The 16,872-nt window shown below is 35.5% G+C and overlaps 1 protein-coding gene across 6 annotated transcripts in view; it reads right to left on the reverse strand.

Annotated features, from left to right (window-relative positions):
- Window positions 1-1,087: 1,087 nt before the first annotated feature.
- Window positions 1,088-16,872, reverse strand: part of UBP1 (upstream binding protein 1) — a 34,386-nt gene continuing 18,601 nt past the window's right edge. For 3 of the 6 annotated variants that reach the window (XM_083379358.1, XM_083379359.1, XM_083379357.1), the window contains 7 exons: window positions 13,971-14,025; window positions 13,770-13,863; window positions 8,818-8,908; window positions 8,039-8,148; window positions 4,574-4,716; window positions 3,747-3,798; window positions 1,088-2,686 (listed from right to left, as the gene is read on the reverse strand). In XM_083379358.1, coding sequence (XP_083235484.1) covers window positions 2,649-2,686; window positions 3,747-3,798; window positions 4,574-4,716; window positions 8,039-8,148; window positions 8,818-8,908; window positions 13,770-13,863; window positions 13,971-14,025 — 583 coding nt within the window. In that variant the 3' untranslated portion in view covers window positions 1,088-2,648. Of the gene's footprint in view, window positions 2,687-3,746; window positions 3,799-4,573; window positions 5,634-8,034; window positions 8,149-8,506; window positions 8,641-8,817; window positions 8,909-13,769; window positions 13,864-13,970; window positions 14,026-16,872 lie in introns of those variants that run through there. The other 3 variants (XM_083379361.1, XR_014494364.1, XM_083379360.1) reach the window with 3 other exon arrangements.

Genomic DNA, 16,872 nt, shown 5'->3' on the forward strand with positions numbered 1-16,872 from the left:
AAACTTTAAAGAATTATGTCAGAGTTTACTGTGCACTTGTACTGTGATCTATTGGTAATTTACAACAATGGAGACATTATTTTAGTTCAACTCTTGTAACTGGAAAGAGATCATGTTTGCTTCCATTTTCAATCACTGATAATTTTAAACTGTGGCTAATTTTAATAATTAAAACCAACTTAACCATTATTTCACAAACATTAGACTTAACAGGGTTTCTTTACTGGATTTTGTTTTCAATTAATTGCAGTTAAACAAAGGCTTCTAATCACCTTGGAGTTGTGAAGGAGGAAGAGCAAATACAATTTGCCACATACCAGTAAGCCACAGTTTAAGCAATGTATTCAATCTAATCCAATTTTCTGCCATATCCTTAAATTTTTCTTGTATAAAGGAATACATTTTTGTTAAGTTTTATTTGGGAGAAATAAATCACTTTTAAGCAACTTTTTTTAAAATAAAGGAAGCGGCATGATAGACTATGACAGTTATGGAATACACCATCTCAAAGTTCTTCAACACTGAATTTGAAGAAATATTCAGTTAAAGGATAAAACAGATTTGCAATGCATTCTAATCAGTATATCTGTATGATTTAAATACAAATAAAATATGATTGAACACACTGTTTTTGTAATTTGTATAGAAGAATATCCTGCAGTAGCTTATCTGTATTATTGGTGATTTGTCTATAGTAATTAAGCTATGAAGATAAATATTAAATTGTCAAACAAACTTGTTTTGATGTGTTTGATTCCATTTAAAGGGTGTTCATGAAACTGAAATTGTTAAACAGATATTTAATTTAAATAATTTGGTACTGGTTACTAGTGAATAAAGGCATTCAAATTTAGATTTAACTTCAATCATTTTAAAACTTATTGAAGTAAGTCAATATAAACAGTATTTTTTTAAAAAAAACAAACATCAGCCCATCCAGTTCAATTGAGCAGAGTATAAGCACGGTTCTTTTTTAAGCTGGTGCTCATTCTAGTTTCAGCTGAAAGGGATGACATTCTTCTCCAAATTATCTATCTCAGCAGCACCTATGTTTTCAATACGCATTACAAAACGTGAAGGAAAAATGTTTACAACATTATTGGAAAATGTTTTTACTGAAATTGAAATGTATATATCATATCCAAAAACAAAAAGCAATTTGCTGGTGCCATTAATTAAATCCAAATGAACAAAAGTATTGTACAGCGTTTAAATTTTTTGAAGATTCTCCACAAATTTGAAAAATGTGTCGACATGACACATCAAGTGAACTGAAGACACTCAAGTACAATCAAAAATAATTTATGGTCAAGAACAACTCAAAAACAGTTTATGCTCACAAACTATGCTCCCTCTATCAGTGCAGAATAGTATAGGTCATGTAGAAATAAGGGAACAAACATTCATCCAAATACAAGTAATTAACTGACTTTCTTAGAATAATTATATAGTTCAAGCACTTCACTTAGGCATAATTAAAAATGGAATTGAAATCAAAAACTTTACTTGACGTGCGGTGCTTTTCACCCTTTCACTACAGCATTCAAGATTTAAGTTGATTAAAAAAGCAAGTCATGAAGTAATCTACCTTTTGTGTCTTAATTTCCAACAAGTACATATATTTATACACAATTCAGAAGTCAAATATTTTTCTAGAATGCTATGATCTTCAGTAACATTTGAAAGCATTTGTACAGTTCATTAAGATGTGCAACTGCTAGTCAAGTATTTGGTTGTATGGAATAGGCACTAAGACTGGTCTTTCCAGTACAGCCAGAGAGAGAGAAAAAGGGGGCAGCTGTCACCTGGGAGTGAACATGGGAAAATGCAGGAGTTCACCTATATTTTGTTAAAAGGTCAACTCACTATTATTTTACAGAGTGGTTTAAAAAAAAGATAACTGCAGGATTGTATCATTCAAGAAACTAAAAACATGATGCATAAACAAATTTTCTCAAGGAATTTGTTGAAAAACAAAATGCTGTACCTCAGAAGTCTTATTTTACAAATTGCTCAGGTACTAATGATAATATATTTTGATGCATGCTTAATTTTCATGTGGTTAGGACTTTTAACAAGAAGCCCTGACATTTGCACTTACATTCACACTTTATACACAATCTATAAAGAATGTTGTTTTGATAGCTTTATGCTCAAGATCCCAAACCTGATTGCTATTATCATACTACTTATCTCCATACAAATTACTATGTGCTCTGCTAACATCAAAAAATAAAAGCAGCATAAAAGCACAAGCAAGTAATAGACAAACTGGCACAGGAAGATAAATGCCCAGTATTAGTTTACATTCAACTGGATACAGTGTAATAGGAAACAGTAATGCTTCAAGATACTGCATCTACTGGCCATAGCTTGCCTATTTTATTTTTGTCAAGAAAGGGCAAACACTTTTATGTACTTTGCTTTTTTCCATGCCTGTTGGGTCATTTCTACCTCTATTGAGGACAACAGGCTATGGCAGTGATAAGTTCATTTACTAAACAGCTCATTAGAAGGTCAACTTATGTTTTCAATATGAAACATTCTATATCGTGAAGTCAGATCCCTGAAGAGACTTGATGTTATTTGCCATTCTTGATGACTCAATTTTTCAATTGGAATATCAGTCCGACATACATATGGCAACTTCACTTCAAAATTATGTGGAAACCTTCACCATTTTCAGCTGCAAAGAAAAATAATGAGCAGTAACAAAATGACATTCATAATATTAATGCAATGTCTTAATTAAAAGATTATGATGTTTACATTCTATGTCTATGAAAAGAAGAAAGTCATACTTTAAAAAAAATTTGGTCCCATAAAATTATTCTCCAAGTCTATAGACTCCTAAAATTCTGAAGCTACTATATGGCTTCATGACTGAACAATTATCATTTCATTTTATAGAAACAAATTATAAACTCTTAAATTCATTGAACATATAAACTTGTAAATTTACTTAAAAATAATAACTAGGAATTCAGGGTGATACTCTGGGATTCCCTCCATGATTCCCTCCTTTCAGTATCTGTCATGAATATAATCTGAAACTAATATTGATATTCCAATAATTTTTAAACAATCACTGTACATTTTTCTGTGTGAAGAACTATTTATCTGAATGGACTATAATTTAGGTTATATATTTTGGTTATAACATAAATATTATATATAAATGTTATAATCAACTGAAAAATAGCTTCTAAAGTGTTGCTCTTTTCAGTAATTCTTGGGAAACACTCAGTTAAGAAATGCATTTCTGTGTAAACCATTTCAGAAGATTCGCATTTCAGACTAATAGAATGTGGAAATACCAGGGGAAATCTTAATAAATGCTATGGCTTATGTGTGGTAGAGTGAAGCTTTTATTGTTATATGGGTCAAAGATGAATTTATTTTCCTAACCCCAACTTGTTAATTTTTAGAAGTGCCAAGGCAAACAAGTTATCATAAAACAGGTCACAGGTTTAACAAGTGTACATAAGATTAATAACACCTTGACATGCTTGAATGATACAATAAAGCAAACTTTCTATGGCTGTACTTGAGTTTAGGGCTCAGCTAGACTCATTGCCATGCTAAACTGATATAACATTAAATGTAAAGCTAGTGGCTTAAAAATAAATTCTAGAAAGCTCAATTAATATAGTATAGTTAAAAATCTCATAAATGCAAAATCTATTACTAGAGATATCCTAGATAATAATGTTTGATTTACTCTATTTTCATGATGACCATCATACCTTTTATAGTGGTAACGAGGAAGCAGGTCTCATCTTCAAAGTTTTGGACCATCTAGGGAGGAAGATTATAAGTACTATTCCTTGTTGACAATAGTCAGATCAGTTTAATACAATAAAGAAAAAGTTAACAACTAGTCCCACAACTTCTGTTCTCTAATGCTTTTCTCTAATGTTCTTCTCTCATTTGAACTAACATTATTTTCTGATTTAGTCAAAAGTGCAGTGATCTCTAATAATGCATAGTTTTAACATTTTATTGCATTTTTCAAAATGTGGCAATGTTATAGTTATTATATGGATCTGATTTATTTATAAAGTTCACATATTACATACTATGTATCTGGAATGTTCAGCAATATGGCATCAAAAGTGGGACACTGATGTTGACAAAGAGAAGAATGTTCATGAGGCAAATGATAGTTCGAGAATTTTAACTCAAAGGATGAGTTACTAATCATCCCTTTGTTCTGACCATTTTAAGAAGTAGATTTTCCAAAGATTTTTGCTTTATTCTTGTTACTTGATTGGTAGAATGAAAATTAATCTAATAGGAACTGTTTGTATTGTAAAATTTGACCAACTCATTCAAATTTCAAGGAAAGCAAGATACTCATTAACTATAAATTTCATATATAAAACAAGGTTAGTATGCTTGTTTGCTGATTGTCTTGTCATTCGTTTAGATTTAGAATCTGTATTTGTTAATTCGAATATCTTTCTTAAGTCTACAGAAGTGGCAACTATGCCAGGAAGAAAACACAAGCTAATTGTTGTTTTGGAATTCTGAAATGTAAAATGTGTGTTAGTAAAGGAAAAATGGAATTTACCTGATCGCTGACAAGAATATGGATACCAGTAGGACCTTGTCTGTAAACATGATTAACTTGATGCAAAGGAATATTGAACACCAAAGCAAGCTTGCGAGTGACTTCCAAGGCAGCCATTTCTTCCAAGTAGATTGCATGGTAAACTAAAATAAAAAATATCTTAAGAAAAGGTCTTCTAAAAGACCCCCTAATACTGCTCTTCAAAAACAAATACCTCTTGATTTCTTTCTGTTATTACCTTATTAGTATTCTATTCTATAAGATTGCAGTATTATGAAGCATGTTATTAATATAGGATCATTAAAAACCTTTTTTATATACAGATCTGCAACACTGATGTTTGAAATATGCAGCCTGGAGACCAACTTCATATATTCCTTTCTCTCCAATTAAAATAGAAGTCTGATTCTTTGAATTAAGTTGTGCATAGCCTTAAGCATGAATGCCAGCTACCTGAAAGATGGCCCAAACTTTAATGAAGATTACTATCTTTCATAATATCCTTGAAATAGAAGTAAGCCAAGGAACAAAATATTCTTTCCAAATAATTTTCAAAATACAGAGTAAAGTCTAAAATAATATAATAGCCACTGAAAGAATTATAGTTAAGCCATCTATATATGAAAGTAGAAAATGGACTGGCATTGGTCTTTGCCTTTTTGTAAAAAATAAACTGTACTTTTCTAAGTGGAAGCATCCCCTTATTCCATACGGATGCACGAACTTACTCTATGTAAATGTAATCAATTCTGACTTCAAATGCCACATATACAGACAGCAGAATCTTTCCTGTAAATTGAGTTTTTAAGACAGAAAACAATCCTGTACTTCCGGAAAGGAGATATATTGCTGCGTATCCTTATATCTGGAAGTGAATTTGTGACTCTCTGATAATGTACTTCTTTAATAAGTGTATCTAAAATCTAACATTCCTCCTCTTTCTCACGCTATACTGATCCTGTTGGCCTGGAAATGGATTGCAGAATTTTTTTGAAGTTATTCCGATGGCTAAGGAGTAGTTTGTGATGATCCACATTCACGGGTAGTTAGATTAATACGGCTGGAAGAAACAACAGAATATGTAGAAGAATATTTTTATTCCCAGAACATTTCTATTATTACAAGTGTACCTTTCTCACCCTTTATGTCTTTAATTATTATGGAAAAACTTACCACAGAACTCAGAATATGATTTTATAGGTTTTTATACCAAATGTTTTCCCCACAATTTGAATGCAGTGCACTTATTAATGCAACCAAAAAGTATGTTCCTTTTGTCATTGAAACACTGTATTGAAATGTTTATTTGTACAAAACAGTATCTGTTTTGTGATGCATGTAAGTTTGTGAATCTTTCTGAAATTTTAATTTTTCTTTGTAACTAAGACCTACAGTGTGTTCTGTTCTCCATACAATCCCCAAAATTAAATAAAGAGAACCCAACTAAACAATTGAGTTAAAAACATTATACTCGTTCGATTTATTGAGAAAAATGATATAATATCTATGTATGGCAAAAGCTTTGGTGGTGAAAAGTCCTGCCTTATTTAAATAATGGAATTCTGGGGATTCACTATCAAAATCTGATCTTTACAACATAGATATATGGAAGTGTGTCACAGCTCAAACAAAGATTTCTGCGGAACTCTGGAAAACAGTAGTTCATGCCATTACAAAACTCTTTCCAAAGAATTTGAATTCCACCAGTCTACTGAAAGGCAGATTGTTTATAAATGGAGGCAATGCAATACTATTGTTACCCTCCCCAGAGTGGACAATCAACCAAGATCACATCAAGAAAAAGGCATGTATTAGTCCAGTAGGTCTCAAAGACCCAGGTAATGTTTACGGAAGCAAAAGCCTCTCTTGCATTGGTGTCTATGGAAGGGTTTCTTCCATTGAGAAACACCAGTGTTCATGAAACCACTATTAGGAAAACACTGAACAGCCATATGTGCATGGAAGGGTTGCAAGAAATAAAGCCAATACTCTCCAAACAGAACACTGATGCCTGCCTATAGTTTATAAAAGGCCATATGGATAAGGCTATCAGAAGAATATTCTGTGGTCAGATGAGATTAAAAATTTTTTGTGGGGGATTGAATGAAAAGTGTTGTTTGGCAAAAGGGCAAACGCTTCAATCCGGCATAAGAACCTTATCTGATGTGTCACAATATCATAGTTTCAGCCTGCTTTGCTGCCATTAAACCAGGGTGAGTTGCCATCATTGATGAACTATGAATTCTGAATTGCACCATCAAATTATTCAGGGAAATGTCAAGTTATCTGCCCATGAATTGAAGTTCAAAAGAAAGTGGCTCATGCACCAAGAGAACAACCCAAAACACACTGATTTTATGACCAAAAATAGTTAAAGGAGAATAAAGTTTATGTTTTGGAATAGCCAAACTCAAAGTAGTACCTTTAGAAATGTTGTGGAAAGACCTGAAGAACCCATTTGTACAAGGAGGTTCACCTCTAATCTTTTATCAACATTTAGTTAGTTATTGCTGCCTATTAGGGCACACCAATTACTGAATGCAAAGGTTCACCTATTTTTGTCACATAAAAATGTATCACTTTGGATCATTTTCCTCAACAAAGAAATGAACAAGAGGTGTTTTTGACTCATTTGTTTCACTGGATTTTTAAAATCTGGTTATAAGCCTTGTGTAGAGGTCAGATCACATTTTAGGTTATGTTTATGCAGAAATATTGAAAATTTAAGAGGGCTCACAAACTTTTAGGTACCACTATACTTAACTGTGCCTTGTAGCATATACACCTCCTTTCAATCTCTTCATTATACTTCATATTAGTCTCTGCTAAATTTAATTTACTTCCCCTAACTGTATTTCCAATGCCTCATGTTCATATATTTTCCCTTGGGTTACCCATAATTTCCCTCAAATTCTATTATTGATAAATCTGAAAAGTTGATTGTTCACCTAAGATAAATTAAGATGCCAAATATAGTCAGATTAGGAAATTCTAGAAATACCAACACACTTTTTTTTAACAAATGCTATTTGTCAATCAAGCCTGAGGGGAATGTGTTTTCAGATTTTTCATTAGAGGGTTATATGGATTGGAAGCTTTCTTTAAGTCTCATCTAAATCTCATTAATAAATTTATTAATCAGTATCATTTGGAATGATTTGTTTTCAGGATAGCAAACCTGAATTGTATTTTAGAAAACTGAAAGCTATTTATGCATTCCAGTATGAACAATCTCCAGTTACAAACTCACTTCTGTGTATTTTTTCAAATGCAAGTTTTCTTGCAAACAAATTATAACAACATGGTATAATTCAAAATAATTTGTTCCACTAAAAAAATAAAATAAAAGATTTTTAATTCTTTAAAAAGGCTGGTTTCGATGCCTTAAGAAGATCTGTAATTGACACATAAAGAGCATTTCAAGGTATAGGAACAGTATATTTGATATCAAGAGAAATTACATACCAAATATTGCACCATTTTTTTCTCCATTGCCTGAGTCTTGTTGCCTTTCCAGTCGTATACTTCTTGACTGCTCTTGGCATACATAGATTGTTAGACGTGGCCTAACAGACCTAGAATGCAAAGAAATATATAGTCTTTTTAAAGAACACCGTGAACGTATGCTCATTTTATTATATTACTTTACTGTTATTCTTTGTGAACTACTCAAAGTTTTATCAGATATTGTTTAGTCAAGTAACTAATTTCAGAACCACTGAAGTTATCCCTATATTGGTAAATAAAGTTTTACGTTTAAATTAAAGAAGACATTGATGTTTGGTGTAATCTTTTGTAAAACAACTATCACAGTAGAAATTAACAGCAAGTTAACAAAATCTATTATGCCAGTTTAATTCACAATTAGAAAATCTGCAATTGTTAATATTTAGTAGCCATGACCTCAAGAACTTTAGTTTGGTTATAGCTCACCTAAATGAGAAGATTTGTCTCTTGGCAACAAACCCATCCGTCTTCAAGAAATCAGAACTGCCCAACTGCATTGCTATCAGTCTTACAGTCTACCTTTGAGCTCATCAGTGCCTGCATCAAATCTGTGGCCTGCCCTGAAGGTGTACAACAAAACATTCTTCTTTTGAGCACAGTACTTCCAACTCTTGCATGAGCTCACACAGGCATATGCCAATCGAAAAACTAAATTAGCATCTCCCAAACCCTCTAGTCTAAGACAGACTGTTTTATACAATTGACATAGCTAGAGTTGACACCAATGAACTATTTACCTTGATTTAAGTGCATTGTAAAGCCGAATTCCATCAGCAGGACCACAGATTTGTACCAGATCTTCTCTTGTCAGCTTCAATAAATCAGCACCTACAAAGACATTCAGAATGTATATACAGTAGAAGGCTAGAAATCAATTTACAAAATAAAACTGTCTTTCAAAGATAAATGACAAAATTTCTAAATAAGTTACTAGTAACTTTTGAGGATATAAACATTTGGCTTTAAGGAAGTCTAAGCAAACTTAATTTAATGTACACTTAATCTCTCTACGCATTTAAAATCAATAATTAACAGTCTGCATTCTTTAGGGTAATTCAGAGCACACTTACAAGATGTCTTAAAACACTTCAGAAAAGCACAGAAAAAAATGAAAACATAAGAAACATGATTATTACATGATAAAGATTATATTAATGGCATAATAAAGGTCATATTAAGTTCTTTTATTGTTAATTTTTTAAAACTGTAACAGCTGCTAACACTAGTTTTGCTTAGACTACATAGCTGTGGATGTTTCAGTACCTTGTGTCAAAAACACTTAGCTGAAATAAAACCCATACACAATTACCTACTTTTGTATGGATAAACTCAGCTGACTCCAGGGAGACAGCTGAATATTATTTTGCTGTATGCCAAACAATACCTATACGAAAAAGTCCCTTCTCATAGCCAAATCATTCTCTAGGTTTGCATGGATTTAATAGATGCCATGAATCTCCACAGGGAAAAAGAAACTATCCAATTGCTTTGCCACAGATGTTTAATGGATCCTGTTCCTTTTTAATTCTTTGACCCGACGCTGGAAATAAAATATTGTTAGGAGCATTTGCCAAGATTGTTTAAGAGCAATCTTCTCTAGTCACTGATCCACGGGACCTCTTGTCTTACCAAGGAGTTCCGGAAGATGAAGTAACAGAAAAGATGCCTAGAGCAACGCTGACATTAGAAGAAAAACAGATTTGACCAAGCAGGTAATTCCAAACTGACTTCTTGATCACAATCATATACACTGCTCATCTTTCCTTAATCTCTCAGAGCAGATACAGATGTTATGCTGTCATATTTTGCATGACTTACACATACACATGTGTGGAGGAAAGGATTTTTTTCTAGTTTTACATAATGTGTATTCTGTGTGTATTTTGCAATTGTATCTTCACTTGCAATGTTCATTAGGAGCACTACAAAGTAACTGGTTACCCACTGATGATTCCCATTGAGCATGGAACTATTAATGAGGTATCTCCTGGTGGTCAATGTCATTGAAATGCACTTTGTGTCAATAGAAATGGTAAAGGAAACGAACCTCTACTCTGTACCTATGAGTAGCCACTTGACAATATTGCATTGACTAGGTCAGTGGTGGTGAACCTATGGCACGTGTGCCAGAAGCGGCACTCAGCCCTCTCTATTGGCACGCGTGCCACCACTGCTGCCAGCAGCAAGTCCTTCAGGCCGCCACCACCACACAGAGCAGGAGCCCCGCCCAGCACAAAGGAGGCGAAGCAGCCGACTAGCAAACTTGAGTGGAGGTGGCAGAGCAGAGCTCACCAACCAGTCAGTTGGTGGACTGGAAGAAAAGGGAGGGGGAAGCATTTTACACACGTGCATGCCTGCACGGGGCCACGAGCACATATGTGTTGCAAATGGGGCGGGGCTAGTCAGAGTTTTGTTCCATACAGTATTAACCTTGTGAACTCTAAAGCTTCCTCCTTCTGTTACGTATTCAAGATGGACAGTGATTAATATTTATGTTACTTATATATAAGGGTGTAGTTCTATACAAACGTTGTATATAGTATGTTTAAATGTGTGTTATATGTGTTCACTTTGAGAGAAAGCAACTAAATTTCATTTTCAATGTGTGCCATTGTGCCCACAGTAAAAAAAAATAATAATAAAGGTTATCTATCTAGGTGTAACATGTAAAACAGTTGGAAGACTGCATACTAGGAGTAAACTAAATATTTGGAAGATAAATAATTTTGCTCAGTTAGATGCTAGATGAACAAACCCAGCTAAGGTCTTGTAGGTCTTATCTAATATTGGTTTCAACTTGTTAATACTAAGAGTAGAGATAAGGTACTCTATTCTAATAGCTCCAGCATTGGTGGACTATATTTCTATCCTACCTGGTTGGTAGCCTGAAAGGTCACATTGATAAATGCACTGAATCCACCTCCCACTATGAAACAAGTTGTAATAGAGTCACTCTTCAAGAAATCACTTCTACCAATGGAAAGACATAGGAAGGCAAGAAATCATCAATCTACCAATGCAGAGACACAGAGGGAGAGCCCTGAAGCAAATATTCAGATACTCATATATTAACAAACAGGACAGTAGCATTCCATAAATCCTGGGGAGGCTGACTGGTCCTTACTGATTGGGGTATAAGAGGGAGGGGATGTCATGCCTCCGTCTGAGCCTGAAACGGAGGAGGAAATGGAACAGTACCCTATTGAGGCCCTGGGAGAGGTGTCTGTAGCTTCAGAGGACTGTGGGGAAGAGCAGGCTGAGGCAGGCCAGGGCCCTTCAGGTTTGGAACAGGGGAGACAGAGTTCAGGCGAGGAGCAAGGCCCATCCCCACCTGATCCTAGAGCACGGAGAGCGGAGAGGAGGAGGGAACAACGCAGGTAGGCTCACTTACTCAGGAGGAAAGCATCCCGTCCCACCCCATAAGGCACACCTGGTAATTGAGATATAAGGAGCCGCTGTGAGGTAGGGACTTTGTCGTGAACAAACGTTGAATCTTGGGAAACCTGTGTATTGTTGCTCTTGTTCTGTGCCTTTGTTGGAAAACCTGGACACCTTAACTACTGGACCAGCTGACCACATGGATTTCCTGATTTACAACCTCAGACTGCATTTCAAATTCTCTTTGCACACTGCTCAGGCAAGCTGATATTCAAACGGACTCATTAAGTTTATGTTTTGTTTTGTGTGTTATCTTTATGGCCTTGAGGACATTCCTATACTAATCAGGCTGTACTGAAACTGCCTTCAGCCAGAGTCGGCTGAAAGGTGTGTGTGTGTGTGTGTGTGTGTGTGTGTGTGTGTGTGTGTGTGTGTGCTTTGGTTGAAGGCTTGCCAGGAAATGTGAGAGCCTTTGGGGGAGATTTGCAGCAATTAAAGGACTGTTTACATTGCCAGCTGACTGCATTGCTTCTGTGCGGTGCCCTGGGTCATCACAGGGAAAGAGAAACACAATCAGACTTGCAAATTTCTGTTATTTTTACCTTTACCAACAGACTATAGTACTAGTCTTCCTATGGAGTCTGTTTACAGATTTGGACTATCTGATCTGGCTTATTTTAGACAATTAACTTGTCTCCAATTTTCCTTTGGATGAAACAGATTAGCTGAATTCTTTTCAATCAAGATTCAGCTATGGTGTTGCAATGAACACTTTTTGATCACTCTCACTGAGGACCATTGGCAGGAGCCTTTTAGAACAATGCAGCTATCCTGGTTCTGCTTGACTTCTAGGTAGCCTTCAGCACAAACTATGGAATTTATCTGGACTGATTAAAAGGATTGGAAGTGGGAGGCACTATTCCTGAATGGGTCTTCCCAAGTGGCTAGTTACAGTTGGTGATACTGATTGGGGACAGGTTAAGTATCATTTCATTATTGGGAGCTGCAAGGGTTAGTTAGGCTTAGGGTCTTCTCCCCAACTATGAGACTATTGGGAGAGGTCATTCACCAATATAGGATGAAATATTAGGTCATTCACAAGCATCAATGAGATATTAAGCTGAGGACACCCAGTTATGTATTTCCACCCTGACTGGGCAGGTGATAAAAGTGGAGCTCCTGAATTGATGGCCAAAACTTTTTATGGCCTGAATGGGGGGAAACTATCTTAGAATATACTGACTGATCTTTGGTTTTACTCTTTGTATACGAATACTGCAAGCAACTCAGATTTGTGGAAATCTAGCATGTGTTGTAATAACACATTCATAAACTATACATACTTTTATATTATGTCAATAGGAATCAAAACTCCTTCATTAGATGCATTATTAGGTAATCAAAGTGGATTTCACTTTAGTTGCATTTAAGGAAATGCTCTATGAAAAATAACTTTCAAGTGCTACTTTAAAAAGTTGGGACTGTTTTCCAGTGTTTCTATTTAGTTCTTAAATAGTTCTATTCAATTTTCAAAGTATGAGTTCCCCAGTTATATTCTGTGCTGCTTATTTTTTAGTTCTTTATTTTGGGATATCAACTGATTTTATCTTCTTGTGTAAAATTAAAGGGCATTGTTCTTGGTTTCTGATGCTGTCTACAAAATAATGATCAGTATAGTACAGGAATTTTAAAGACAAGGCTATATTATCAACCAATTTGCTTGAAGGTTCAATGCATATGGTGTGGCACTTGGGAATCAGAGTAACGCAAAACTTATGCTCTGTGGTGACTCAACTCTTAACTTTTATAATCAAATCCTAAGCTCTAATTTTGCAGGTAAATTGATGGTACTGAAAAGAGGTTGTTTCCATTTACTTATTTGAAGAAAGGACACTTCACCAGATGTAGATTGACATAGCGAAGGCTGAAGATTGTTCAGCTTTAGGATGAAAATCCAAGCAGAGGTTATATCCAAAATGGGTTGGCAATAGAATGGCAAAGAAATAGGGAATAACAGATTGACATACTTTACAGCCAAAAATAATTTTAACCTCCACTGAACTAATGGAAGTATATATAGGTAGCAAGTATTTAGCAAAAGTCTTTGAATCATAGTCAACTCTGCAGATACATGAAAAATTCTCCCTTTTAGATGCAGTAAAGTCAGACTTGTAGTTTGCTATAAAAATACCAATCAGAAAGATAGTAAAGTACCTTGGATATATGTCATCTATAATCGTACAAATAAATTGAATCGAAACATATGATTACTTTTAAAATACAAAACAAATTTTGCAAAATTTTGAGCTACCTGAGAAATTAGAAAACACCCTTGTGTAAGTGGAAAATCTATGTTTAAGCAGCCACTGCTGGGTTTCCTGGATTGTGGCTGATGGATGAAGTTGCTGGGAGAAAGGAGAAAAAGCAGTGTACAATGTTATGATTTTTTTCAGGATAGTAAGTCTGAAAATAGTATGACAAGTTTCTTGCTAGATGAGAAATTGGCACTAACCTCACCACCTGCTAGGGAAATTCCTTCTCCTTGATGATTTGGAGATGATGAATTACTAAATGGGCAGAAATGTGACAAAGGAAAATACAAAGTTAAAATGGTTCTATGAAATCAGGGGTCTGATTCAGCAGGGTTTAATCTAAACTACTTTCCTACAGCAAACAGTTTCTTACTTAAAAGTAACAACACAAAAATAATAATCTATTGGGAAGCTTTTTATCAGAGTTTGGCATTTGAGTTGTCATAAACCGTACTTATAACAATTTAAGATATTTTGCAAGGTAATTTCATTTGGCATGATGGAAATAGAAAAATATTGGTATTAGACAGCATTGGATTAGTTAGGCAAATCTATTTATTTCCACTTATCTGTATGCCACTTTCTTGTGACTCTTGCTTAAAATTAACATCCAAAAACAGTTTGACTCTGTTCAGACAATTCAATCCTCTATCAATTAGACCCGTTCCTCTTAGCTGTGAAAGCCTTCAAAAAAGGTCATCTTTAAGTGAGTTCGTGCAGTGATAAACTCATTGCAAGAGGGGACATTCCTGAGGTGGTTTAAGGATGCCCTGATTTGTCCTGTCCTTAAAAAACCATCTCTTGAAACCACCTGACCATGCTTGTCCAGTCTTCCATCTTCCCTATTTGGGGAAAAGATGGTAGAAAAGGTAGTTGTTCGGTAGCTCTAGGGGGTCCTGGAAAAAATGGGTATCTTGGACCAGTTAGTCAGAATTCAGTCAGAATTTGGCCTGGCCATGGGGCAGAGACAGTCTTAGTCATACTCAGGGACAATCTCTGGTGGAAAAGGGATGGTGCAACAATTCTCATCCTACTTGAACTTTTAGAGGCCTTTGATACCCATCAAGCATGGTATGCTTTTGGGCTGGCTACATGAGTTGGGGCTGGGCAGCAAAGTTTTGCATGGTTCAACTCCTTTCTCCAAGGTCAGCCCAAATCTCTTTTGATAAGCAGTGAGATGTAGCCCCAGTGTGCTCATTATTCTCCTCTACTTTACATCTCTATGAAGCCGTTGGGTGAGATCATTTATCACCATGTATTGACATATCATATGTTGATGATACTCAGCAATACATCTCTATTTCTAGGGTCCAGAGTAATGCTGTCTTTGCCCTCTCATGATGCCTGGAGACTGTAGGGATCTGGATGGGGGACAACAGACTTCACTTGAACTCTGGCAAGATTGCTATGAATGCATGGAGCCTCAAGATTTGATTTTTGTCATCATTAGTTCTGGATGGGATTGCACTACCCTGTTTAAATCTGGTTTGTAACTTTGGGGTTCTCCTACTCATCTCTCCTGCTCGAAGAGTAGTCGGTGGGGATGACTAAGAGAGCTTTTACACATGTACTGCAAACTTTCTTATGCACCTACTGCAAATGACTTTCTGTGCTCAGTTGCCAAATCCAACTCATCTCTCATCTGAACTATCTTTGAAAAGTGCTGGTGCAAAGTGTGGCAGTAAGAGCAGTCTTTGGAGCTCCTAGGATGGCCCATATTACACTTCTACTCTGCAAATTTCACTGGCTATCAGTCTGCTCCTGATGCAGTTCAAGAGGTGGGTTACGACTTTAAGCTCTTAATGGTAGAGGTCCAGACTACCTGAAGAACTATTCAGTCCCAGTAGGACAAGCTCATCCTATTTTGTGCTGGCAGAGATGGCCTACTATGTATCCTGTTGGTCAAAAAGCTCCAACTATTAGCATCCAGAAGAGCCTTCTCTGCTGCAGCAACTATCCTTTGGAACATCCAATCCTCTAGGGCAGGGGCATCAAACTGCTGGCCTGTGGGCAGGATGCATCATGCTGAAACTGTGCCCACCCCAGCTCCGGCAATGGGAAAAAAGTCGTGATACGTCACAAAACATCACATGATGAGTTTGACACCCCTGCTCTAGGGTAAGATCTGCCCCTCACCCTATCCTTCCGCAAGAGCCTGAAGACCTGGCTCTGCTGGTTGACCTGGGGGCCAAATGGGGGTGATGGCTGTTGGACTGGTGGCAGTTTCCACCTGCCCCCTTTGCTCTGATCTGAAGTATTCTCTTTTATCATTGTTCATTTCATTGTTCTATTATTTTACTTCCGTTTGGTTTATACTCTTTTCATTTTTCTTTTTATTGTAAGCCGCCTAGAGTAGCCCCACAGTGAGATAGGTGCAAATAAATTTAATAAGAAGAATCCAAAAATTTGTATAAATAAAATGGGAAATTATTAATAACTATTAATAAAAATACAATATAGATAATTCTTGATTTATAGCCATTCATTTAACAAAGGATCAAAGTTATGATAGACTCTGAAAAAATGACTTACAACCCATCTTTAAAGTTAAGACCATCATACTACTCCCAGGATCACATAATTGCAATTTGGATGTTTGGCAATTCATTTATTCATAATGGTTGCAGCCTTTTCGATCACATGATCATGATGTTTCCTTCTCAGCTAGCTTTTGACAAGCAAAGTCAATTAGGAAAGCTAGATTCACTTAATGATCATGTGATTCACTTTAAAACCACAGTAAAAAGGTCATAAAATGGGGCTTATCATGTGATGACTTAACAATAACATCACTCAGCAACAGAAATTTTGGTCCCAATTATGGTAATAAGTTGAAAAAGAAACGCTTTCCAATTCACAAGCACTAAATGAAAATTTAAATAAAAAATGTAATGAATTAGACTAGCTTTAAATCAACCCAAGGATGACACCCAGATGCAGGTAACAGCAGCTAAATCAGATTTGCAACTGGGTGTATTGGAACTTGTTGGCAGATGTGAAGATTTATTTGAGAATAGGAGATTCATTGGAGGTTGAAAGAGGCATGGATTAAAAAAACTTAAAGATGAGAATGGGTAATGATCTGATCCTTCTTAAGAAAAC

The sequence above is a fragment of the Vipera ursinii genome, assembly GCF_947247035.1.
Source record: "Vipera ursinii genome assembly, chromosome: Z".
Taxonomy (NCBI): Eukaryota; Metazoa; Chordata; class Lepidosauria; order Squamata; family Viperidae; genus Vipera; species Vipera ursinii.